Here is a 25,772-nt window from a genome sequence, read left to right as displayed (position 1 = left end):
GCGAATAGTTAAAATGACAATATCTGCCCGGTATTATTCCATATTAATTTGTTCCCTGTGTATCCAGCTAACCGACACCAGTAAACTGAATTGTCTCAACGTTCGTGTCTGGTGGTTAGTATTTCCATAATGCAGTTTATGCGAAAGCTGGGGGCCTCACGTTTATAATGTACATTTGAAAATTGAACTTGTTTCTAAGGATGCTTTTTTAATGCCAATGCCATATTTTAAATTTATCAGAATTTGTATTTATCAGAGCCGCTGAACAGCTTTACAGAGCTCAAATATATATGTGTTTACTATTGACGTTTGACATTTGACACTGTTTTGATGTCTGCCATAGTTCCGAGACATGTAGCCTGGATGTGTATACATTTTTATTCGTCTTAAAGTATTTTTAACATACACATTTGGTTATGATAATAATAATAATAATAATAATAATAATAATAATGAGTACATGTCTCAGTTAGCCTAACGTTTTCCGTTTGGGTGGTGGGAAAAAATGAGTAATATTGGAAAAGACATATGCAAGAGGACACAAATATGTAAAATATAACAGTTTTATTGTAATACTTTACAACAACAAAAAACAACTGAAGCAATTCTTGGAGGATATACAGTAAGTGCAAAATTGTATTTTTTTATCATAAAAAAGCTTTGTGTACGTGTATATTTACCTTTATACATTTGAATATAGATTACATTTTCAAAGATTCATATGCCTATTTGACGGCTGAACATTACACACTGTTCCCCCACTTCTTTTAAAGAAGTATACGTTATGCGTTGTTGGGACCGTAAATGCTTAAAATGCGAAGTGGTTGGCAGGCAGAGAAACATTTTTGACGTGTTTCCTCTTTATGTGTCTTGCTTATGCTCGTATGTGTTGCTTATAACTGCTATATTACTGGTAATTTTTTTTAATTTTTTGTTCATCGCATCGCTGCCTTGATTTGCTTTTCGTCTATAGACCTTTTTTATTGAAACGGTCTCTTTGTTTTGATGTTTTACTTTGTTTGTTTGTTTGTTTTACTCGTCACCGTTGGCCTACTAATTACGCACTTCGGCGCGATGTCCTTCACATCACGCAAGGCTTGATGTCTTGACAGACGCTCTGGTGATGATGATGATGGTGGTGGTGATAGTAAGAGCCGCTCGCCGAGGGATGGAACGAGGAAATTCCGTTAAAGTTCAAAACGAAATCTTTTCTGTCGCACACTGGAGAGGAGTGGCTTTGGTATCGAGGTATCCCCACTGTAAGCAAAATGATAACAAAATAAAATGAGTGCACTGCATTTGTTTTTCGTTTATTTCTTTACCCTTTGTTTACTAAATTAGCATAGAACTTGGTATCATGGCAATGTGGACTGTGTGAGATGTATTTGTTTTGATTTAGTCTGAATTGCATTCGTTTTGGGTATGTTCTGCCCTCTCTGGAAATTTCTAAAACCGCACTGAAAATGGCATAGATTATTAACCAAGAATCTGTCACATTTCCCCGATGCGGGTTGCGTACAAGTGGCTGGATTTGGCGTGAGAAAATAATTTGGCACGCCAGCAAACCAGGCGTCTCCTCGTTTCACTTCATACTAGGCCCATATCAAAGCACTTATCTGGCTTTTATCAACTAAGAAGAAAACGTTTTCTTAAGCATGCGGGCATTCAAACACAGAATAATGTTGAGTGTGAAATCAACTCTCATATAGTGAATTTAACTCGGATAGGGTTGGCTACATTAGATCCCATTTGGCCTCATGCAAACACGATTACAGTTTAATCAGTGCAAAAAAAAAATAAAAAAATACAGTGTAAGGCATTTGAAACTATGTTTCATAATTTACCGTGAAAGGAATTTGAAACTGTGATATAGGCTAGTGGCGAAGGCATATTCTCAGTTAAGTAAGGCCTACTGCTCAAAAATGGTAAGCTAAAATCCAACGATCTTCTTGTGTTACCAGTACTTTTGTGTTGCTTTCAACACATTTTGTGTCAAAGTTACCATTTTTCTGTTACAAATACACAATTTATATGTCACAAAGGGAGTCTTTTTAACACAGTTTTTAAAGTGTTAAACTTTTTAAAGACTGTGCTGAAAGTAACACAAAATGTGTTGTCCTTAGTTAGACATGGACGTGTGTTAAAAAAAATAACACATTGTCTATTGTTAGCAACACATATGTTTTGAGAATGTACATTACTTTTAACACGTGATATAGGCGCATGTCAGACGCAATGGGGAATGTAGGCCAGTGCTTACGGGACGTTGTAAGTTTTTTGAATAGTGTTATCTGAGACCGAAATGATGTATGGAAGTTCTATAACCATTCGTGTTTTTTGTACTGGATTTACGTTTTCGGTATTCACAGACATTTGGCTATCTTCAGTTTTATTACTGAAAACGTGTTACAATTTCGTTTGTTATTTTATTTTTATTTTTTTACAGTTTGTGTTCATCTCGTGTGTGCTTTAAAATGTTCAGGTGTGGACAGTTATAAGGTCGCTCTACGCAGGCCAAACCGGCACCAGATGTGACGCTTCCGTGGTCAGATGTGCTGTTTTCGTGGTTAAATGTTAGTCTTTAGCTCCGAATTGTACGGGAATGGCTCTGTTTTCAGAAACAACATTCTGATTGATTGACAGTTCTTATTGGGCATTAGGGGGAAAAAAAGAACGAATGGATAAGGGCTCCCGTTATAGAAAGTCACAAATCGCATAAAATTTAACAAGGCCTAACTCTTCCCCGTGGCCCAGCACAGCATGAACAGCTCTCTGGTGTGGTCTCGCGAAAACCGTCCGTGTTTAGTTAACCTCCTCGACCCGAGATTAAGAATTAACATTAGCAGCACCAAAAGAGCTCTATTTTTTAGTAGAGCCCTTATAAAATGGGCACATTTTTTAGTCTACGTCTCATAAATACAAATCAATGACGAGGTTTCCTGGGGGCCTAGTTATTGGAAGAAGAAAAAAAAGATCACTCACATAAATTAAAGCTCACAAAATAAGGCAAAATATTATTATTGGCAAAATAACGGAAACACGTTTTGAAAACGTTTTTTTTTTTGTGTTACGCGCTTTTCAATTTGGGGTTCCATCATCCAATTAACATTAGCCGTTATTTGTCCACCCCTTGTGAAAATTTCTCATTTTAACTGCAAATCCAATGAGTTTTCATTTTTAGAAACTGAATCCCTGAGAGGAACATTTCAGATCAATTCAAATCTTCCACCAACTGTTTTCATTGAAATATACAAATTGATTTTTGGGAATAACCTACTTTTTTTTTGCTTGATTGTGAGAAATTTATATTTAGTATTTCCAGGCATTTACAAGGGACAAGGGTTTGGTCTGTGTGTTCTTAAGATTCAGCCAGTGTAAGCAGACGTGTAATACACAGACTTGTTTACTTGAAAATACAGTACGGTTTTGCGTGAGACTGTACTGTAACCCTGAAACAATTTGCAGATGTAGCCACGAGGGTAATACAGAACACGAGTATTGTCAGGAGTTGAATATGTGGCGCTTTATACATTTCTAACATGCTCATTAGTCTTATTCTTAAGATGTCTTTCAAACGTAACGTTGTGTAGAGATGTAGTTTCCCGACGGTTAACTCAATAACGTAAAATAAACAAACTTACAAACTTTTGTTAAATAAAGCGTATTAAAAACACCGACCAGCCCCGGGGATATAAGCGGCTCGTGCAGAAATCTTTTTCGGTGGATCTGCCCCACTGACAACTCTTATATGTCCACCGGGCGAGTAAACTACACATTTGCAACAACAACAAAAAAAGGCACTTTACCTGAAATGTCAGCCGAGTCTCTGGCGTTCTGATGGAGATAGCTCTGCTCCAGGGAGTAGGACGACATGCTAGAATGTAAACCAGAGGACGCGGGACTGTTGGAGGCCAGCGACTGCTGCTTGATGTACGGCGAACCGCTGGAGGATGCCCAGTGCGCCGAGGTGCTTGCGTAGGGCGAGTGGCACTCTAGGGCGCTAGCCATCGCGGGCGAAGAGGGCACGGGGCTGCTGCTGCTGTCCGGACCGTAATCCCCGTTAGACGTTACCGGGCAACTGGCCATGTAAGTGGATCCCGGACTTGGGGACATGTGTGGGACGTGGTGGCCACCGCCGAGTCCGTCGTAGCCTCCCGTCATGGAATTCGTCATCATGTCCAGGTTGTAGCCGTTGGTGTGGCACGCCAGCGACGCCGAGGGCGCCTGGAAGTCGAAGCTTTGAGGTAAAATGGAAGTGCCGAACCCGATGCCGTTCATCATCCTGTACATGGGTTTCAGCGCTTGACATTTTCTCCGGAAACCCCGGGGTCTGCGGCGAAACGACCCTTCCTCGAACATGAACTCGCTGGCCGGGTCAATTGTCCAGTAGTGGCCTTTGCCCGGTCTCCCCAGGCCCTTGGGCAACTTGATGAAACACTCATTCAGGGACAGATTGTGCCGGACAGAGTTTTTCCAGCCCTGGTAAGAACCCCTGAAGAAGGGGAATCTGGCTTGGAGGAACTGATAGATCTCGCTCAGGGTCAGCCTCTTGGTCGGCGAGCTCTGGATAGCCATCACGATGAGGGCGATGTAGGAGTAGGGCGGTTTCTCCGGGCGCCTCAGACCGGAGTTCGCCTTCTTCCCTTTGGCAGCGGCTGCCGTGGCCGCGCTCTCCGCGACCGACTGAGCGCTCATCAGGGCGGAGTGCAGAACTCCCGATGCCGGACTGGATCTCAAAGGCGGCGGCGGGTCCAGCTGCTGCTGAGGCGGTTCAGTCGTCATGTCTTGTCTGCTGGCACACAATCACGGCTGAGCCGAATACGCGGAGGGAAAATAAAGGAGGTCCAAAATAAGAGATTCTGCTTTAATAATGGACTTTTGAGTGTGGAAAAAAATTGAAAATGAAGAGTGTCTTGTTAAACTCCACTTGACGCTGGACGTTGTAGGCTACTTCAACCCAAACGCGGTCGAAAGGAGGGAGAGAATAACTCTCCCGTTCGGATGGAAATGCCCGTGTCCTGAAAATGGCGAGAATGTTGCTGTTAAAAAAAGAAAAAAGAAGAAGTCTCCGCCAGAGCGCAGGTCGGTTTCCAATCGTGTTAACCCGTTATTGTGGTGCCGTGACTTTTTTTCCCCCCAGTGTAGTCGATACGAGAGTTACTCCAAGACGGCGGTTCTGTGTCGCGCGGAATGCTGCTCTGCCCTCGACCTGGTGGCCATCGCTCGCCTTAAGCCTTAAAGAGGGGGAAACGCGGCGCTCCTCGACTTTTTGCGTATGGCCGCTCAGCCAAACAAAACGCGACCACCTATCAATTCGTAAATCTTTCTTCCCTCAAGACCCCCCCTCCCTCCCTCTTACCACCCCCCGCCTCTAAATCCCTCCAAGAAATCAGCAGCGACCAGGGACCCACCTCCCCTCCCTGAGCTGGCTCCTGTCCAGTCATCGTCCTAGCGGGAGGCGCTTCCACAGCACCAGAGAGCCCCTCTCTCGCTCTGACATTTCTAATACACGCAATTACACCATTTATCAAAACCTCCTCCAGACATTCCGATCAACATCACCACGCGCCAAACGTACAAGGTAAAGTTCTCGAATCTCTCTGCTCGCATGCCTCTGGTAGATAGATCGGTGTCTGCTTCTTCTCTGGACAACTTACGGAAGGGAGCAAAAAAAAGAATTAGGCTACGTCAAGGAAGTTTTCGCTTCACATCATAAAAAAATTATCATGTATGTTGTCAAGGCAGTGTAATGTACTACAAGACCAAAGCCGAAACATAAGCGGCTGATTTTTTACGAGAGTAACATAAGCGTCTAATTTTTACAAGAAATGTGGCCGCGTTACTACATAAACGGACAGCATTGATAATGCGGATGGATCAGTCAACACTTAGCAGAGGAAATTTGAAATGAAACTCGCAGAGCGTGTGAGTCCATACGTAACCAACTCTCACAGAAAACAAACAGTACCGAGCGCTGAGATTGTGAAAAGGTGGTCTTCGCTGAGTGTATACATGTGTATGTAGGGGGTTGTTCTGGGTAAATGGCTTTGACATGAGTGGAAGCAGGCTTTTTCCATCAAGCGCTGCCTGGATACCACACACAGCGCGCGAGTGTCAGTTTACCGCCCCGAGCCTGGGATCCTGTCCCCTGAGCTCTACATTAATTAGAGAAAGAAAACCGAAATTAAGCGAGCGGGCGTCGACAGCTTCCTCCTCGGTACTGCCATGGGATAGACATATTTGTCGAGCAACAATGCAACAACAATAATAATAATCTGCTAGGGCCTACACGTTCATGTTCATTTTGAGCCATCTAATTTATATTAACTTTTAACTTGAGCGAAACCGAAGCCTATTAAACATCACGAACATATGACATGACGAGGATCTCTTTTGCTCTAATATTTCGAAATGAAACGTGATACTAATTGGATGCGTGTCCTGTGCCAATTGAAAATATTCCGTATAAATCTGTGTGATTCCGCAAACATGAATACGACGACTAGGCCTCATTTCAAATCCACTTCTGCTGTAATACTTATTGCTGCTGCTACTACTACACCTACTGGGAACTTCTATTACTAATACCACTTATTGCTATGGCTAACAACAGTAACCACAAAAAGTATTATTTGTCTTATAACAATAGGAACCTACTAGTTTTTAAAAAAATAATAATTTGGTAAATAAAAAGTATTGGCTGCATTAATGGTGTATTCCTATGCTCTGCTCACTCAAATAATTCCGTATTGCTCAGAGATAATTGATATTTAACTAGAGTTAATTTTACATTCCATTTTTATTTTTCCTTTGGGTACTGAATTATTTATATTTGTAAAAATCTGTAAGTAATTCTGAGTTACTGTGTTTGTTGTTGTTGTTATTATTATTATTAGGAACACAAAACCAACAGATGTTCAACTGTTTTCATACGTTTCGTACAGATCCTGAGTGTGAACTTCAACATTTAATTACGCATAACTACCTCGTGCGATATTTTGACTCCTTTTCATAACTGCGTTAGACACGTTAGTTAGCCTACGTGAGGATTTACAATTAAATGTTTTCTGATTGAAGACCTGGAAGAAAATTGGGGCCGAAAAAAACAGTGACCCAAAGTTAGTATTTTGCACAAGAATATATATTTTTTATATTGCAGCCTAATACATGTAAAGAGTTTAACAGTTTAACAGTTGCCATTGACGTTTGAAAGCGTTGCTATTTTGTACATGAAATTATCATTTAATTGTATTTTATAATCATTCTTTTATGTACGGAAATAGCCTACACTTGACAAAATTGCCTCGACCATAAATTAACACATGAACAGTTGAACACACAGTTGACTCTGTAGCGATTCTGAGGGGCTTCGTATTGCGCATTAAATTTTTAATCATTAATCTATTTTTTGCATTTTTAAAATTTATACATTATTACATTTTTTGTTCACAGTGACTAAATTTAAAAAAATCATTTCTAATTCATTCCTGCATTGTAGTCCAACTATAACTGCTAACTATCATTGTTTATATGACATTTTTGTAGAGCTTTTTAAAATGTGCGCGCGTGTGAGAGAGAGAGTGAGAGTGAGTGAGAGATAGTGAGAGAGAGAGAGCGGGAATGGGAGATGATTTGTGTGTGTGTGTGTATGTGTGTTTGTGTGTGTGTGTTTGGATCCGTGTCCCACTATTAAGACGCTCCTTTTAAGTGAAGACATAAAGACGCTCTAACAATGCATATCAACAGTAACCTTTGCACTTCACAAAAAAAGGATGTGCCGATAAAATCATTTTCCATCATAACAAAAAAACAGAAAGAAACGTGAAAGGACCTAATCGCTGCAGAATTTCCTGCAACATCAAAACTGATAACCCCCGTCGTGCCCAGGATGCATCGCCCGGCTAAAAGTAAACTCTCGCCGCGGCAGAAAAATACTTTGAAGACGTGGAATGGGTCTCTTGAGTACGCTATATTCTTGGCACACAGCGAAGGATCCTCATTTTAAAGACTGTATAGTTCGCAAAGCATCCCCTGGTTACCGGGCGGCCAATTCTATTGAGGAATTACCCATCTAGTGTAAATTCGTAATTCGTAAGTGTGAGAAATAGAAGGGAATAAATTCGCTCGCGCGAGCCAGTCCCTCGGCATTCCTATTGGTCATTCCTAGTTCTGACAGAAAGTGTAAATACGACATATCGGTGTCCGCTCCCTAAGCCAGATGCACTGGGAAGGGAAACAATTCTACAGGGATTCAGCATGACGTGTAAACCTTACAGACATACTTGGAAGTATTATGCGTAAAATAATTAGTTGCTGTACGAAGGTCCATGTGAGGTTAATAACAAACTTTCCAATGTATCAACACCGGTCAGTTTTTCTACAGATTTTTAATGCCTATATAATATAATATAATGTAACAGTAGCAACATAATCATTGCAACAATCATAATAATAGCCAATTAATAATCATGAATAATTAATAATAAACATTATAAAATAATCCATCATAAACGTTTAATCATTGAAAATATCGTGCGAAACCTATACGTTTAATTTTATTGGCCATAACATATTTCAATATTGCTTAAAAATGTGAAGACATTCTTATAAATGTTCCAGTTCCATATTTTGGAATTTAGCGCAAAAAACAAATAAAAAAACATAAAAAAATCGACAAGTTTATTTTAAAAATATGAAATGGTTTAAATTATTTAATTTTATGGCCCGATAGCCTTTATGTTTACTTGGTAACTCTAAAGGACTATATTTCTCAAGACACGAATAGGCACATAGTTTGGAAAAGAAATATTACTGTGTCAAGATGCCTTTCCTGTTTAGCATTTTCTCATTTGCCCTTAAACATTGTATGAACGAGTTTAAAGATTGTGAATGGCAAGTCTAGAAAAGACCAAATGTTATTTTGTAGAAATTAAAGAAATTTAATCTCCTGGAGTTTAAAATATATATATATATTCTTACAGTATTAGCGTATTATTGGGCCCTGCCGTTTTTTTGCGCGATGAAGGATATTTTAGATATATAAATTCAGACCTTTCTGGCTACCTTCCGGCAGGTTTACAAGAGACTATGGCCTACGTAGGAGTGGAACCGTTGTTAAGGGTTTATTCACAACTGAATAACATTTAAATCAGTTTTCATATCGTGCCGGTACGGTTTTCCTGATCAATTCTGAAGAAGCACGAGCTTTCCGCTAATGAAGACCCGAGTCTGTTGATACAAGAGACTCCACGACAGTTTGCTTCAGCGCATGTATAGCCTTGCCATTTGAAATAGTTCCAACTGAAAGTAAGATTAAACATATCTTTTGGAGAAAATTTGTTTAACATACACACGTACAACATCTGGAGGAGTGACGCGGCTGTACAAGCTGCTTCGCGTACGAGTTACATGAATTGTATTTTCATTTCACCACGACTTTAGAATGTCCTCATAGCCGCCATTTTTAAACCCACCTGTTTATTGGGTCGGGATAAGCCAATATTGAGCTTTTGAGATTTTTATATAGATGACGACTTCTAGGCGTCGTGCTTGTTACAGTTATCGTTTATAGTTTCCCACCGAGTCAGAATACCAGGTTGAATGTTAGGCTGTTTAGGTTTCCTTATATTGTCCTTTCTACCAAACGAATGGATGGATGTTAGGCTTGAAAAGTGGGATAGATTACGACATTTCATATTTCTTTTAAAAAAAATGGAACACCATATGAGAACCGTTAGCATGATGATAAAATGGAAACGATCGAATGTTTACTCGAATTCCCATAATTTTTAGCATTGCCGTTTCCACCAGCATGCGTCTAGCACAGTAATGCAGTCACTTTTTAACTTTGATCTGGCAAACATTTAGGACAGGCACACGTTGAATGAAATTTTATTGCGGTGCCGAAGAGGTGCTGTTCAGATCCGGAGGTTGAAACGGAACGGCCATAAAGTGTGTTCGAATGAATCTTTGTGGCGTGGCACGGGTGTGAAATTGTCTTTGGGCGTTTCTCCAACAGGACTTACCTTAGTGCTGGAGCTGAGAAGCCAGCTAATAGACGGACTCGCAGGTATGCCATTCTGGACTTTCACCTGCAGGTTGCAGCATTGCACTTGAAAACGTCTTGTTTTTTTCCTCCAACAGCTCTTTACCTGTCACCTGCGAGCACGTCTGACTGACGTGACTGTGCCGCACTGCACATATAAAGCGTGCAGCATCAGCAATCTCATATACAGAAACAGGATGACAAATCGCATTGGAAGAAGCTGCGTTCTCTCTTTAATACTACGTTCGAATATTATGCTGTTCTCATTCTGTTACATTGCGTTAAAATATTATTTTCAAAATATTATTTTTCCTATATTCCTGGCTTGACTTTAAAGGGAATGTTAACATCACTTCATTATAAAATACTGCATTTCATCATAACACACTTCGCCTGCCTGGAAATCCGTACATTTAAATATTGCCTTTTACCTTGAGCAAGTGTTGCCGAGTGATTTTACGATTTATTTAAAATGTTACTCAATTATTCTACCCACCACTGTGGTTCTGCGCTTGTCATATTCCTTTTATAATTGCAAGGAAACGAGGCGGAAAAGGTTCCACTTGTACAGCTTCTCTTTAACGTGTCTATGTGTGTGTACCGTGTGTGTGTGCATAAGCGTGTGTGTGTATGTCTGTGTCTGGGTGCGTGTGTGTGCACGCGCTCGCGTGCGTTTTTGGTGTGGACGCATGTGTGTGTGTGTGTGTGTGTGAGCGCGCGCTTGTGTGTCCGTGTTTGTGTGTGTAAGCCTGAGTGTGAGTGAGTGTGTGTGTGTGTGTCTGTGCCTGTGTGTGCGCCTATGTGTATTTGTGTATGTCGATGTTCTCGCAAGAGGAAACTGCCCTGTAAGCTTAGAATTTGTAAGCGTTCCATTATGGTACCCGTTTGTATTACAATAAGGATGCTTCATGTGTCATTTCTTCTATACTACAATCACGCTGGGGAATTTTCCTTCTGTCCCCTGTTACCAAAGCATAATTTTATTACATTACATTTATTTGGCAGACGTTTTTATCCAAAGCGGCGTACAATTGCATACCGAAGGTCTTTGGAACAAATTAAAAACACACGTCCGATAAGGTGCAATACTCATTATGTGACAGTTATTCACAGCAATGAACACATGAAGTCCAGTTCATCCGCTTCCGTTTACAAATTTTCAGTGTAGGCCATATGATATGTGATCTGTGAAACACTGGCGTTGTTGTTAAGAGCGTCGTATCTACCAAAATTGAATCTACATATCGATTTATGGACATACTGTCGGCAAATATAACATGCAGTTAAAGTACAAATGCATTTTTAATTCATATTGGCGCCAAATTATGTTCATTGGTGAAAATACTGTGAAATCACGACTCATGAGCGCTGTGGAAACCAGTCGCCTCAGTGCATGGAAAATATTCGCTTGCCGTGTCAGGCTAAAATTAGGCCTGAATTCGGTTGGTACTAAATCTAATTTTAATGTGCGATACACCTACCGTAAGGTTTAGAATGAATTATTTGAAAATATATGTCGGGCAAGGCTGGCTAGGAGGCCTAGTAGAATGGACAATTCATGATTTACACGCCGTAACACTGTCTCGGTAATTCATCGTTGCAATTCACAGCGTACACATCGTAATACCGTTTCTCTAATTTAATTTGCCCTCAAAAAATATGCAATTATACGACATTCGACATATGCATTTTTTTTGTTCTACGGGATAAATGACAGTATATAAAGTAGGCCTCGATCTACTATTAATTCCAATGTTACCCCCTGTGTCTAGACCTAATGTAGACTATTTGAAATATTGATTCGGTGGCTTTGCAGTTGTCCGTACTGAATTATAGTTTGACATGTCCGCCAATCACCAATCCGTAACATTTTAACAATAGTTTGTCGTCCATCGCGTAAACCTTTGCAATATCCTCAACGACATCGCTTCAAATGTATATACAAATGCTTTCTACTGTTTTAGGGCCTCTAGACCGATGGGCCGTCGTGTTTTTCCTTGACTCTTCTAACCAGTCCTCCTCATTTCAAGTTATGGGCAGAACGTGAATAACAAAATGTATAAATTAACATATTTGCTCAACAATCATTATCCGTTTGACTGTGGTACGACCCCTGATCCCAGTAACTCACTTAACAATTAAAATTCAAATAAATAAACAAATATCGCTATAGTCATTCTTGTCAGATTTAAATGAACTTCAGAGGGTGACACCTGGAACATCGTGAAACTGCGCGCGTGCTATTAATGTAATCCGCACGAATGCCCCTATGTGGGAGGATACGTTGTTACGCAAACGGCGTTGTATACGTAAAAGCACGTCGACGTCATGACAGAGCTTCAGGACCGTGGACAGCTCGTGACACTGCGTTGATTACGGTCTATGCAGGGGTCAGTCTTCTCAATATTGTGATTTCACATATATTGGTTTCATTAATCTTTCATTAAGATTATTGATTGCATTAGAAAATATGTTTTGTGCAATTGTTGCTTTCAGGACTTCACTGATCATATTTCATTTGATATATTTCGCACCTCCCTGCATGGATTCAGCCATAATTGTTTAATTGTTGTCAAAATCAACAAATCTACATGCATTCAATTGTTTTCATTATTTTTTGTTCCAGCACTTACTATTATTATTATTATTATTATTATTATTATTATTATTATTATTATTATTATTATATGTTAGGCAATTGGTATCCTGTTTACCCAAATACTTTATTGTGGTGAATATTTTTAAAATACATTTTATTATGGTGAAATTGAGAAAACCTGAAAACAAAATAATTGTTTAAATTATTATTTTTTAACTAAAGAAAAGTAAAAGCATGTTCTATGTATCTTTACTTGTAAATGTTTGCAATGTGCATCTTAAAATGTAATTCTGGTTTGAGTTTTGATATAGACTGGTGGCCTCTTGGTTGCGTTATATGTCTTGAGGATTCTGTGGTATGGTGCTGTCAGTTTATAAGGAAAATGTTATCATGTCCTGTTTGATTAATGTTAATGTTTCATTGTTTTATTTTCTGTATTTGAATTTATTATATTTTATTGTCAATTTTGGGAAATTGTATTGTTATTGTATGTTGTGCTAATACTATGGTTTTTTGTTAATGTTTTATCAAGGGGGGAAAAAAAGAAAACTTGGAGGGAAAATGCCAACACTGTGTCCTTTTCATTTCTTGATGTGACGTGAGTTAACATTGCCTCCAGTGCTGCGGTGTAGATCGGGGCAGCAGAACAGGGCAAACCCACGCCATGTCCCGTTCGCTTTATGGAAATGGAACCCCGTTTGCGAAGCATGCCCTTTTCATATCTGGCACCTCTCCCCCCCCCCCCCCCCCCCCCCCCACTGCTGTTTTGAATGAGGAGGCCCACAAACATCATACATCTCTACCCTCGCAGGCACTTAAACTTAAGTGGAGTCTGTGTGTGTGTGTGTGGGGGGGGGGGGGGGGGGGGGGGGGGGGGTTGGAGGGGGGTTGTATGTAACATGACCTGCTTGAGGACACATTGGTGACCAATCCTGCTGTAATGTGCAGTCTTGAACAATTCTCGGTTTTTGGCTAACTGAACTTTGTGGCTAAGAGTGTCCAGTGTTTGAATCTAGTGCCATGCATTGCTGTATTGAGTAACATACAGTATATGCTTGTGTCTGTATTATTGTGTACCATCATGCATTCAAAGTGGCTGAAATCCAAAGGATGCTGGTCCTACTTGCAGCGTACGGGGATGAATGCATTTCACCCGGGTGTACTTGCACTGGTTGCCACAAATGCCTTTAGGTTAAGTGGACTATTGGCGCCACAGATTTACTGTTTATTAAAATTGTTGTTATTGCTGTATTGTCTTCGCCGAATGATCAGCAGAGGGTGGGGGAGCCGGGTCTGTTCTGAGCTTACTGCCTTTCACGCAGGAGGGAACACGGAGCTGGACACGCAGCGTGGTGTTCGGGCTCTGCCTGTCCTTCTGCGGGAGATCATCGCCCCCTCAGGAACACGGGTGCACTGCTGAAAAAGAATGGTCTGATCTTTTCTTCTTTTTAAAAAAAAAAACAAAATAAAAAAAAAAACACTTAAGGTACGAGATCACAAAATGTGATTGGAATGTTCTTAACCGAACATTCTAATGCTGATGGTGACAGGCGCTGCTGGTGATGGAAAACAACGGAGTTCTAGAACACTGACTTAGAATGTTGAGATGAACATTCCGGAAAAAAAAAAAAACCCTACCCTTCAAAGGATTCATTTTATGTTTTAATAGTGTATATATTTTAAAAAATACCTTCACCAGACGTTATTGAACTCAGCTTTATGGTGTGAGAGTCAGACTGTTTCTGACGTGGTTACTAAGCGTGAATCTCTTCATTTCTTTAATCCAGCAACGACTTCAAGTCACTGTGCAGAGAAGCAGGTGTACTAAACTGCTATTTCAAAGCATAGCGTGTAATGACGTGGATTTAGCGTTTAACTGCATTTAGGAGGATAGGGTCTAGGTGCCAGGTGACGCCCTCCCCCGTCATTTGGTTGTTGAATTTGTGATGTGTATATTTATGAGCAGTGCTGCTGAAAATTAAACATTTGCGAGATATATCAGATTTTAGAGGCTGTTTTTGTCTTTCTTTGAAAATGAAGTATATATGTACTGCACTGGGTGATTGCAAGTAAATTGTAAAATTGTGTTGTGCCTGTCAAACAGCACAGTGCCTATATTCTCACAGTATAAATATATTCACAAATCCATGAGTGGCCTAGATTTATTTTGAAAAATCTTTTTCATCTGAAGTCATATTGACATAATTACATCTGATGTCTTTTGATTTGTATTTGTGTTGACTGTAATATTTGTATTTTATTTTAACTGAAGAACAGTATGTATAAAAAGACTTCCATTCCTGCACTCTCAATCGCAACCACATCATAATACATCGAACCCTTTTTTTCAAGATGCATCAGACATACAAATCGATGGTGTTATTTGTTAGATTGTTAATTGTTAGACATTGTATTGTACATTAAATGAAGTGTCGTTAAACATGGATGCGCAGTACTCGTTATTATTATAATCATTATCATTATTGTCATTGTTGTTATTATTATTACTACCACTATTAGCCTACTAGTAGGGACAATAATAGTGGTTGTAATACTGTAGTCGTTTGGCTTGTTCAGATTCTTTCATTTTTGATTTAATTTCCCTCTCAGTTGCATTCAAAGCAAACTAGAAACTATTTCATGTTTGTTTAATTGCTGGGTGGCAATTACCTGGAGTACTGAATAATGCCATTTTTCTTCTGCTCTGACACGTTTTACAACCCTGGGCCGCCATTACGCTGTCAGCGCGAGGAGAGCGTGCCGAAAAGGTGCGCCGGGAAAAGTTGTTCGACAAGACGGACCGCAAACCTGCAAGACACCTTAATGAGCTATTTAACGGGGGGAAAAAATATTTCGAAATGTGTCGGCCTCGCGTCTGTTATTGTGTTATAGCACGCGCGTTACAAGCGCGCGTATGGTAACAGCAGATACGCCAGGCTTATGCGTCCGCGGAGGCTATATGGCTCTGTTTGCGTATGTGTGTGTGTGTGTGTGTGTAAGAGAGAGAGAGAGAGAGTGCTGACTGTACAAATACCATAAATATACAAAGTACCCTGAAGCACGTGTTTACAGATGAGTCATGACTTGGACTCCTCGGTTACTCTCGTGTAAGGACAAGATTATTTATTAATCATTATAGCCCGGTGGCACCATATTGACAAACCTTATAAACATTTAGCCATCTTGTGGGGTATTTTGGCTAGTGCATAGTAAAATCTCCAGTGTTAATTCAGCTCTAGCAGAGTACGTGTGTATTGTGTAATGGTTGATTTAACACTGAACATTTTTCTGCGTGGGGCATTTAGGTTACTGAATATCTGATGTAAGTAAATGTGTACTCGGGTTACACTGAAGGTGCGTTTAAGCTCTCACCCCACCTCTCTCCTGACGTCTGTAGAAATTGTTTAACTTCGATGAAATTCGTGATGCAAAGGCATGTTTTCACAGTCCGTGTAAAGCCAGTGATGTCACAAATGAACGCTTTGTGAACTGTTGGTATTTAAAATAAATAAATAAAAAAACCTGTTAAAGCTGATCAAGGCTTCGCCAGGTAGGCTTCTCCACTTCAAAAGGTGAGGCTGCAGAATGTGTCATACCTTATCTCTGTGGAGCGTGGACTTTTTTTCAGAATGTCAATTTTTCTTTTGAAGATTCTTGCGAACACATTTATTAATTTCCTGGCAATGCAGGTCATGTATTTATTTCCTGAAATTAAACAGATAGTCAATGCACTGCACATTTTTTCAGATTTTACAAAGGTTTTTTTTATTCAAAAATAACGCCCATGCATATTTTTGAAGGAAACATAAACAATACTTCCCTGTTTTACATAGGCAACTGCCCTTTCTGAAACGGATCTGTATACGACTGTGGGTACAGCCCGAATCGAGCATTGTCACAAATATCAAACATTTTAACCACAACATCTTGCAGCCAGTCATAAAACAAACGTTTCATCCTTAAAGCAACAATTAAAAAACATAAATAGAGTAAGAGTGTTTATACATTTTGGCACATGGATGCCATCGTTTGCAAGAGAAATGACCTACGAACCAACTGACAAAAGGAATGAAATAACTTACAATATTGTCCCTACTATTAACTTCTTCCTTATTCTGCGTTTACCAGAGAAAAGTTTAAGTTAGTAATAACAACGACACAGTTATTTTGCTCTGCCCAGAGCGTCAGATTCGTATTAATGCACTGGTAATGCATTTGGTGTCTAAATAAAAAATATACAGTGCTTAGAAAGTGCTCAGAGCGGAATATCTTCCCGGGTTTTCGTCTCCTGCATTTAGGAGAGCAAAGAGTCTATTCTGAACGGGTGATAGCTGCCCAATCTCACGGCAGCCATGTGAGCTGGGGAGAAAGATTCGGAATTTGGGGAACCTTCTGAAGTCAATGGAAAAGTGGCGAGGATGTCCCGTCTGTGCTCCAAGCCAAGGATCGGCTCAGAGTAGCCGCACCTGTACGTCTGCAGCACGTGCGTGCCGCCGGAACCGACCTGGAACACCGGCTGCAGCTGGGACACGGCGGCGGGCGCGTAGCCCATCGCGTACGGCACCATGGGGCTGCCGCAGGGCCACATCGCCCGGCCGACCGGGTTGCCGTCCGTCTCGGGATGGCCGTCCTTTCTCTTGAACGGTTTGCTGAGGATGCTGTCGATGGCGAAAGAGCTGGAGAACTTGGCTCCGGAGCGCTCGTCTTTCGACGAGGGGCTGCCGATGCAGGTTGACGCGTCATTGGCGGCAGGAGACTCGAGCACCTCTTGGTCCTTTGAAGGTTTTTTATTGATCCGCTTCCTCCTGCGACGGAAGACCCCGTCAGCGAAGGTGTACTCGCTGTGGGGGTTCAGCATCCAGTAATTGTCCTTCCCCCACGGTCTGGAGGGGTCCCGCAGCACTTTCAGAAAGCAGTCATTCAGTGACAGGTTGTGACGGACCGAGTTCCTCCAGCCCGTGTAGCTTCCCCTGAAGAACGGGAATTTCTTCATCAGATAGTCGTTGATCTCCGCCAGAGTCAGGCGCCCCGTTGCGGAATCGCGAATAGCCATGGCGATCAAGGCGATGTAGGAGTATGGCGGTTTGGGTCTCCGGGTGTACGGTTTGCCTTTTCCGTCGGCACCGGGGAGGACAGGTGCAGGGCTGTTAGCCATACAGTCCCCATCCGAGCCCAACTCTTCCTCTCCCGAAAGGGGCGACAGGACGCTGCCTTCGGCGTCGCTGCATACTTCCAGCGGTTTCTCCAAAAAGTGGCTCGCGGAGAAGACTTCAAGTTTCATTTTTTTTTTGTAAAAAGTTATTTAAATAATGCAGATCACTGTCTTTCCACTGACGTACCCGTTGTCCAAGTCAGTGTTCTTAGCAATGTCCGAAGTCGTTGTCTTAGGTTCAATTCGAAATCGTAGAAAAAGAGAGCGAAAGAACCGGGCAACTTTGTCAGTATTCCCGCGAAAGCGCAGACCGTTTTCTGCGATCTGAAGAGTTATAACGGAGATAATTTAAGGCACCCAAGTGATTAACGACGAGGAGCAAAAGCACTACCAGTCTCCCGAGATTCCCAAGAGCCCTGTTATATTATTATCATCACGCAAAAGACCTGCCCATCGGAGGCGGGACCTGTCTGTTCGACTTGGATTAATCACAATTCCATCGAAGCGATCACAGAATGGCCGTGATTGGTTATCAAACAAACAAAACAAAAAATAGCAGTCAAGACAAAATGTTTTCAGTCGTATTGTAGTTCGGGGAGGAAAAAGGATTTGCTTGGACAATTCTTTCGCATATTGTTGATATCGTATTACTTTTTCCGCATGCTTTTTCTCCCTCTGTAGGCACACCTGTTGAACGTCTCTCACCTGTGACGGGGGGGGGGGGGGGGGGGGGTGTGCGTGTTCTGCCGGGCGAGACTTTTCCCTCGAGAACAAGCAGGTGGCGTACATTTACCAGACACAGATTTGTTTGTGTTTGTATCACGGGTGAGGTATTCTTGAATTTAGTTTAACGAATTTTGCTCTCAGGTTGAGGTCATTTCAATGACTCTTCACTGTGTGGTTCTTTAATGTTAGAGAAGGTTGAGGGGGAAAACATTTCTTAAAATGAGATTACATGTTATTTGTATTTAATAGCCATTACCACAAATAATAGTATTTTTAAAGCCTACGTGTTTTTTTTTATTGTTTTTTTTTTAGAATGTGGCAGGGTATGTATCTCATAGGCTACATATTGGGGCTGTGCTTTGACTCAGTTGTTTGCCTGAACAGAACTATGCATCTCCAACAGTAAAATACAGTTATACTAGAGAACACTGTCTCTCTATCATTTGTCTGTTTTCACAATCTTATTTGACACATTCAAAAGGAGAACCTTTTCTGCACTGCCCTCCCCCCCGCGTGACAAGCGAAGCAGCTGAAAGAAATGACGGGTTTGAATTAGTGTTCGACTGACCCGTGTCACACAGGTCAGTCAAACAGTTAAGCCACCTTTCACTAAGTGTTATCGTTCACTTTTAAGGTTTACGGACCGTTTTGTGTGGGAAATAACAGTTTCACGTCTAACACAAGGCACGAGCTTAAGAACGGTCACAGAGTGTGGATAACCTATCAGAAACGTCATTAAACCAAATAGGCTTGTCAATCGAATGCAGCCCCGGACAGCATTGCATGCAGGCAGCCAAGAGCCACCTCTTCGAAAATTTTCCTGTCGCTGTGACTGTCTACACATACGAGGTCTCGGCAAATCGTTGGCATATCCGACGATTACTCATTTGCCTGCTTATGAAATAGCACAAAGAAGATACTCGCCCTCATTCATTGAAATGCATTGTGCGGGTAGTTCACTTGTGTATGCCAGCGCACTCCCACCATGTCCCATCAGGTGTTATGGAGTCGCTTTTTGGCAATGATCGGAATTTTAGCCAGGTGCACTAACGCGCAGCCTGCTGCGCATAAATCAGTTGTCTGTGACACGACTTTTTTATTTTTTTTTATTTTTTTTACATAGATTACCATTTTAAAAAAATCTTTCTCTTGTTGTTTTATGGGAGAGAGTGCGGTGATACTCCTTCCTGCCCGTACCCCTTTACCGGTATGTTGTTTTGGATGTAAGAATAAATGACGGGCCCTAGTCACTTTGGCACAGGCGTATTCTTCAGAAAGCCGTTAAATCACTACATGTTTTGTATACAAGTCGAGCGCCTCGGGGTTTAACGGGGGGTGTGCACGCTTTAAGGTGAACGGGTTTCTGGAGGTTGTGGGCACCGTCGGCATACACTGAGGCCTCTGGAAGCGTTCAGCGCAACACGCAGGCGCGGGAAGCGAGAGGTGCCAGACAAGCCTTGTGATTGACAGGGAATGAAGTGGCGCGAGTGCTCTGTCTGTCACTCAAGGTGTCGGAGGTGCCCATATATGAAGGAGTCTGTTTTTTTTCCATGAGCTTTAAGAGTCCGTATCGACATAGTAAAGCACTTATGTCCAAGAGGTTTTTTTAGGCGCAATAACGCATGCGCATTTGCACCAGCCAGCCCGGCGCTGGGAGAACAGGTCGCCTTTACCCTAGCCTCGCGAGCCAGTCTCTTTTTTCCACTTCGTTCAACCCTCGATGAGCAATCTGCCTTCTTTTGGAAATCAGTTCACAAATGTGCTTTAGGCTGTTGGCGACTTTTGGAGAATGGGGAAGTTATGCGGAGACAATGCCGAGGTGCCACTACCTCAGTAAAAATACCCTTGGAGAAGCTCCATAATACACCTATGCTGAAAGATATGTAGGCGCACTTGAAAAGGGCGGTACGTCTAGCATGAAGGTGAGGATTACCCTAAAGGTCATGTTCAGTTTAGAGGGCGGCACCAGTGAAAACAAAATGAAAGATTTTTATTTGTTTTTTTTTTAAATAGCCAACTGTTCCACACAGGGCGGAGCTAGTTGTAGTCTCATTGTGTGGTCACAATGCCCTTTGTGACAGCAGCGTGGATTGGTGGAAGCGGTCCTGTTCTGTACGGGTGCTTATGCTCCTGAGTCCACGAAAGACATCAGTTCTTCCTCGGCCTGCACTCAGCAGGGACATTGAATTCCCTTCTGCTACAGTTTGTAGGTAATGATTATTCAGGAAGCCCCTACCCCAGAAGCCGTGCAGCGACTCTGGTTTCTCCACGACCCTCGAGTCTCATTTGCGTGGTCAGGCACGCGTACAGGCCTCAGTCCTAATGGCCAGTCAAACGGATGACAGGTAGGACTACTGGACCCAGACTTGGCCCCTTGCGTGCCACCCCCCCCCCCCTCCCCCCCCCCCCCCCCCCCCTCAGAAAAGGTCAGAAAGTTACTTGAGTTATGAGCTGGCCCTGGGGCTAACGATAATCATTAAACTGTCTTCGTCACCACACCTTTATGCAGCCTGTTGGCTGTTTTGACTTCACATGAATGTGAAATATTCCTCAACCACCGATCCACCCCCCACCCCCCCCACCCCCACCCCCATGTATTTGCCGGGTTCACTTGTCAGACAGGCACACTTGCACAGTTCGTCTGTGTCTACATCCGTGTGCTGCATCTTTATCCATTATCACCAATCCATTATCTCTGCTACCTTTTCAGTATACCCACTGCCTTATCCCACTCCTTTTTTCGATATCTTCACTTCCTTATCCGTTGTTGTCTCTCCTTTATTATCCTTTTATTGCATCCATAGATACACTCCTTTACCAATAACCCCACTCCCTTATGAATATCTGTACTCCACTCATATATCCATTATCAAACATCCATTTCTGTATTTCCATGACAGATCTTCATTTTCTCTCCTCCTTGTACATATCCACAATCCCTTATTTCTGTACTATATGAAAACGGTACCACGTCTTAATACCCTTAAGGGGTGGCCTGAATTGCATTAATAAAACATTAATTGCCTTATTACGTCCCTCACTCACATGACAACAGTTCCACTACTTCATCATAATCACAGGCGACCACTGATTTCATACATTTCTTCTTTCAGCACGTGTTTGGTTCTTCGTGCGTTGAAATGTTTGTATGCTTTTGTCATCCAGGGGATGGGTTGTACATACTTCACTTTACAAACTTTGCGGGCTGGTCTACAGGTTTAATTGTCGACTTTTTTCCCCCCCCATCTTGCTGTTTGCATTCCTGGTGAGTCATGTCAGAGTATTGTTTACGAGGTACACTGTTATGCAAAAACAGCGGCAGCCTATTTGGTCACGTAGAGCTACCGGGTGCGCTGGTTCCTGTTGTTACGCAGCATCTAATTGCTCAGTTAAAGCAACTGATTACACAGCTACATATCATGTGCATTAATCACATCTACATATAGCCACAGCTTACCTCTCCCTGGCTCTTGGGTCTAAATTGCATGCTGATTTTTTCAGGCCGAAACAAAAGTGGGCTTATACCCTTCCAATAGTGCTCGCTCCCAAATGTTCCCCCGTCTCAGAAAGCACACAACGACAAAAAAAAAAGTGCTTCACAGGCCGCAGTGGATTGCACACGTCTGTGTTTCTGTCTGTTAGTTTTGCGGAGAGGCGGAGAGAATAAAAACATTTCAGCTAATGGAGTTAGAGCGGCTGGGAGTATCTCCAGTTTTCAAAGCCAATTGCTACACTATATCTAAGCATCTAAGTGTAACACGCCACAATAGATTCCACATTCAAGTTAAAATCATGCCTATTTAAAATGATTGTTCCGGCCGTATTCTGGGGACACGTAATTTAGTCGTTGATGTATAAACTGTACATGTAACTATGATATATAATTAACACCCCCATAATGACAGGAATTCGCACCCTTGTGCGTTTTCGGATGATCCCAGCGATATACCCGAAACCTCTGCTGGTACGTGATTTTAATGTATTTTTAAGGGCTTGAATTGATGTGATTCTTGTTGTCACGGTTTAGAACGTGCACAGAATGCGTGCATTCTTTCATGCGCAGATGCGTGCTTTCTCTTGTAAAAAAAAAAAAAAGAAAAGAAGAACTTGACTTCCTGAAACGAGTAAACAAGACGTTAGTAATTATCACTTTGGCTCTCCGAGGCGTGCATGGAACACGGTGTTCACCGCACGCGGGTTCGAGAGATGCCAGCCGATTACCGGCGTTCAGGTCTAAACGTCGGTTTCCCACGCGCTTCACGGTCATGAACCCTCCCCCCCCCCCCTTCCCCACATGGTACAACTGAAAGTGTGAATCAATGAGATAATTAAAGGCATTTCTATTATATAAATTCTGTTAAAAAAATAGGATTTAGGGATAATAATAGCCTAATAATAATAATAATAACAATAATAATGCCGCCATGAAGTACATTCACATTATGTTGCCTTGACTCTTCTTAAAATTGCAGTCTGTCTTTGACTTCGATGCCTTCAGTAATTCAGACAGCCTTGTAGCCGAGGTTTAAGCCAGTGTCACTTCTTATTGGAGCCTTGTGAAACATGGAAAACGCAACACACGTTTATTCTTACACTGCCTCGGTACTTTTTTTTTTTTCACGGTCTCCAATCGAATTGCTTTTATTTCTCTGTTTTTGTTTATGTAGGTACCTCTCTTTGTGGTTTGAGCTTCAGTTTCAGTGTGATAATCTGTTTATAGCTTCTCTGACACCCAATCTCGGGTAACCTCGCTGTTTTGAAGAGCTCTGTGTTGACTACAGTCTCCTGTAATCCCATCAGACAATGACTGAGGCCTAAATGATACGGGTTGCCCAGGATCACATGTAGAGGCTTGTGTGTCTAAATCCACTGACTCACTGTCTGCTCCCCCCCCCTCCTCCTCCTCCTCCTCCTCCTCCTCCACTGTCCAGGAGTTGCCATCTTTGAGTGGTGTTACAAAAGATCGCCTTTGACACGTGTTCGCGTTAGCATCAATGCACTGGCCCTGTGATGTGGCAAATCCGGAGGGATGGAGAAGGTGCCGGAAATTGAGGTTATCGGTAAATAAAAAAAAAATTAAAAAAAAACCTTTCAGCGGGTGGAACCTGTCAGGTAGTTCTCTAAATATCGGACTGTAAATTCAGGAGGGGCCACGTCAGCGCACAGTATCCTCTAAAACGTGTAAAGGGCTGTCCACATTATTCTAACCGCCCCACAGTCCACCGGCTGAGCTGCTGCTGCTGCGGCGCCTGTGGTCTGCGCTACCGGAACGCCTGGCGCCTCCAGAGGGGGCGCTGTTGAGCAACGAGATTGGGGCAATCTTGTTTGACCGTGTTTGATCCACCCCCCCCCCCCTAGCCGGAGGTATGACCGAGTTTCTGAGCATTCCACCGTTATCGGCCAGCACAAACCCCCCCCCAATGTCCTGCCAAAATCTTCGTAATCGCCGGTGCCCTCCTGGAAAATGCCCTCACCAAGACATTTAATATGTGATAGTCAAGCTCCATTACATACTAAAGGTTAAAAGTTTCCTTTTAATTTGTAGTTTTCCCTGCGCGTTGGACTGCATCTTTGTCTGTAGCCCCTGCTTCGTTTATGTGTCTTAGAAATCTCTCGGAGGCTTTTTACACCTATCAAACTGTTCCTTTATTCCTTCTGTCGTGTGCATGTAATTATCTGTGTAAATTGCCTCTCTCTGCCTCCTCTATTATAAAGTGCGCGTGCATGGCATGTGTGTATATATATATATATTTTTTTTTGTTTTAATGAACGTTTTTATTATGATCTCATGCGCTTTGCGTCTTATTAGAGTTTATGTCTGAGCAGCGCAGTACAGCTACGCCGCGGCTGCGTGTCACTGGCGCTTGTTGAGGGAGTTTAAAAAGTCTGAAAATAACCCTGTGTGTGCGTGTGCGTGGGACGCTGTGGGCGGACGGGAGTAACTCGGCCGGCTAACGGCGTGCCGGCGGAGACACCCCAGGACGCTGAGCTGTCTGACACGGCCGCGCGTTCTCAACGGATCTTTAAATCAAACGGGGGGGGGGAGGGGGGGGGAGATATACGGCTCGTGTCAGTTTCGGGTGTCAGGGAGACATGCTCGCGTGACACTCGCTCTCATTTCCCCACCTACATTTCGCGAGTTTTTTTTACAAATATATATTTTTTTTCTTCTTTCCTCGCAGACGTTTACGGTTCCCAGCGGGCAGGTTTACGATGGAGGCCGCGGCACATTCGCGCTGCGCACACACTCGCGCTGCGCAGGGTCAGCGAGAGACGGCAGCTCCGCCGCTGCGCTGCTCCTAATCAAGCCGGCCCCTGGTTTCCAGAGCGGCGCTCGGCGTGGGGGGCGTGGGGGGGGGCGGAGCTGAGCGGCTGCGCTACGTGCCGCGCTGCTCACACGCGCACTTTAGCATGGATCCTAACGTGGGCGCAGGTGGCGGGGAACGCACTCGCAGATTTACCCAGCCAGGTTTTTGTAATTGGGGGCATTTCAAATTCATCATGGACTCCACAGGGCTCTGAGCTGTCTCTCCCCCCACCCACCCCCCCCCACCCCCACCCCGTCAGTCACAGCTGCGTGCTAACAACTCCAAGAGAAACTATTTACAAATTAGAAACTATCTGAATAATGGAACCTGTGAAAAGACAAAAGGAATGCATGTGATCTTCCTCTTCCAGCAGGCCTGCTCTGTGTCACGTAGTGGTTGTGGGGGTGGGGGTGGGGGGGGGTTATTGAATATGGATCCTGAGGCTGCTAACGTTTGTATGATTTAGAAATAGCGTACATACCGGCGTTCGCATACCTGTTTCTCATTTGACCCGAGACCGTAGGCCCTGGGAAAACAACCTATCAGGTCCCATTAGACGCTCGCGCTCAGTGATGGAACCTGGTTACCTTCGCACAGCACAACACAGCTGAGCAAATGTAAGGTTGGGAAGAGAGAAAAAAAAAACACACCAGGTATTCCGAAGTTTGACAGAGAGAGAGAGAGAGAGAAAAAAAAACAATAAAATAAGTCAGGGTAGCTGTCAGAGCTCACACGATACGGACCACACCTAAGAGCTGGTGGTGCCCAAGCAGAGCTGTGTGTGTGAGAGAGGCAGGGGGAGAGAATCACGCAGTGCCTTTTAAAACTTTTTACTGTAAAACAGAGAAGACGTTGCTTAATTTTTTATATGCATATATATTTTTTAAAAGTTAGTTCTGGGAGTGTAGTCCCTCGGCTCCGGCTGCCACAGCGAAGATGAAA

At 42.7% G+C, this 25,772-nt stretch overlaps 2 protein-coding genes and 1 long non-coding RNA gene across 3 annotated transcripts; 1 reads left to right on the top strand and 2 right to left on the bottom strand.

The window, feature by feature from the left end:
* Positions 1-549: 549 nt before the first annotated feature.
* On the bottom strand, positions 550-5,329 carry LOC118224535 (forkhead box protein F2-like). The gene is made up of 2 exons (XM_035412034.1): positions 3,807-5,329; positions 550-1,257 (listed from the first exon to the last, which is right to left on the bottom strand). The coding sequence occupies exons 1-2, from the start codon at positions 4,780-4,782 to the stop codon at positions 1,082-1,084; spliced, it is 1,152 nt and encodes a 383-aa protein (XP_035267925.1). The 5' UTR covers positions 4,783-5,329; the 3' UTR covers positions 550-1,081.
* Positions 5,330-5,347: 18 nt separating this feature from the next.
* On the top strand, positions 5,348-14,260 carry LOC118224536. Its single transcript, XR_004764662.1, has 2 exons — positions 5,348-5,581; positions 13,967-14,260. It is a non-coding gene; the product is annotated as an uncharacterized LOC118224536 (long non-coding RNA).
* A 2,120-nt stretch (positions 14,261-16,380) lies between these two features.
* LOC118225066 (forkhead box protein Q1-like) lies at positions 16,381-18,224 on the bottom strand. The gene has a single exon (XM_035413081.1). The coding sequence runs from the start codon at positions 17,923-17,925 to the stop codon at positions 16,939-16,941; it is 987 nt and encodes a 328-aa protein (XP_035268972.1). The 5' UTR covers positions 17,926-18,224; the 3' UTR covers positions 16,381-16,938.
* Positions 18,225-25,772: the final 7,548 nt, after the last annotated feature.

This window comes from Anguilla anguilla, chromosome 4, assembly GCF_013347855.1.
Source record: "Anguilla anguilla isolate fAngAng1 chromosome 4, fAngAng1.pri, whole genome shotgun sequence".
Lineage (NCBI taxonomy): Eukaryota > Metazoa > Chordata > Actinopteri > Anguilliformes > Anguillidae > Anguilla > Anguilla anguilla.
Note: the sequence above shows the minus strand (reverse complement) of the source record. Positions and strands in the feature narration are given on the sequence as shown.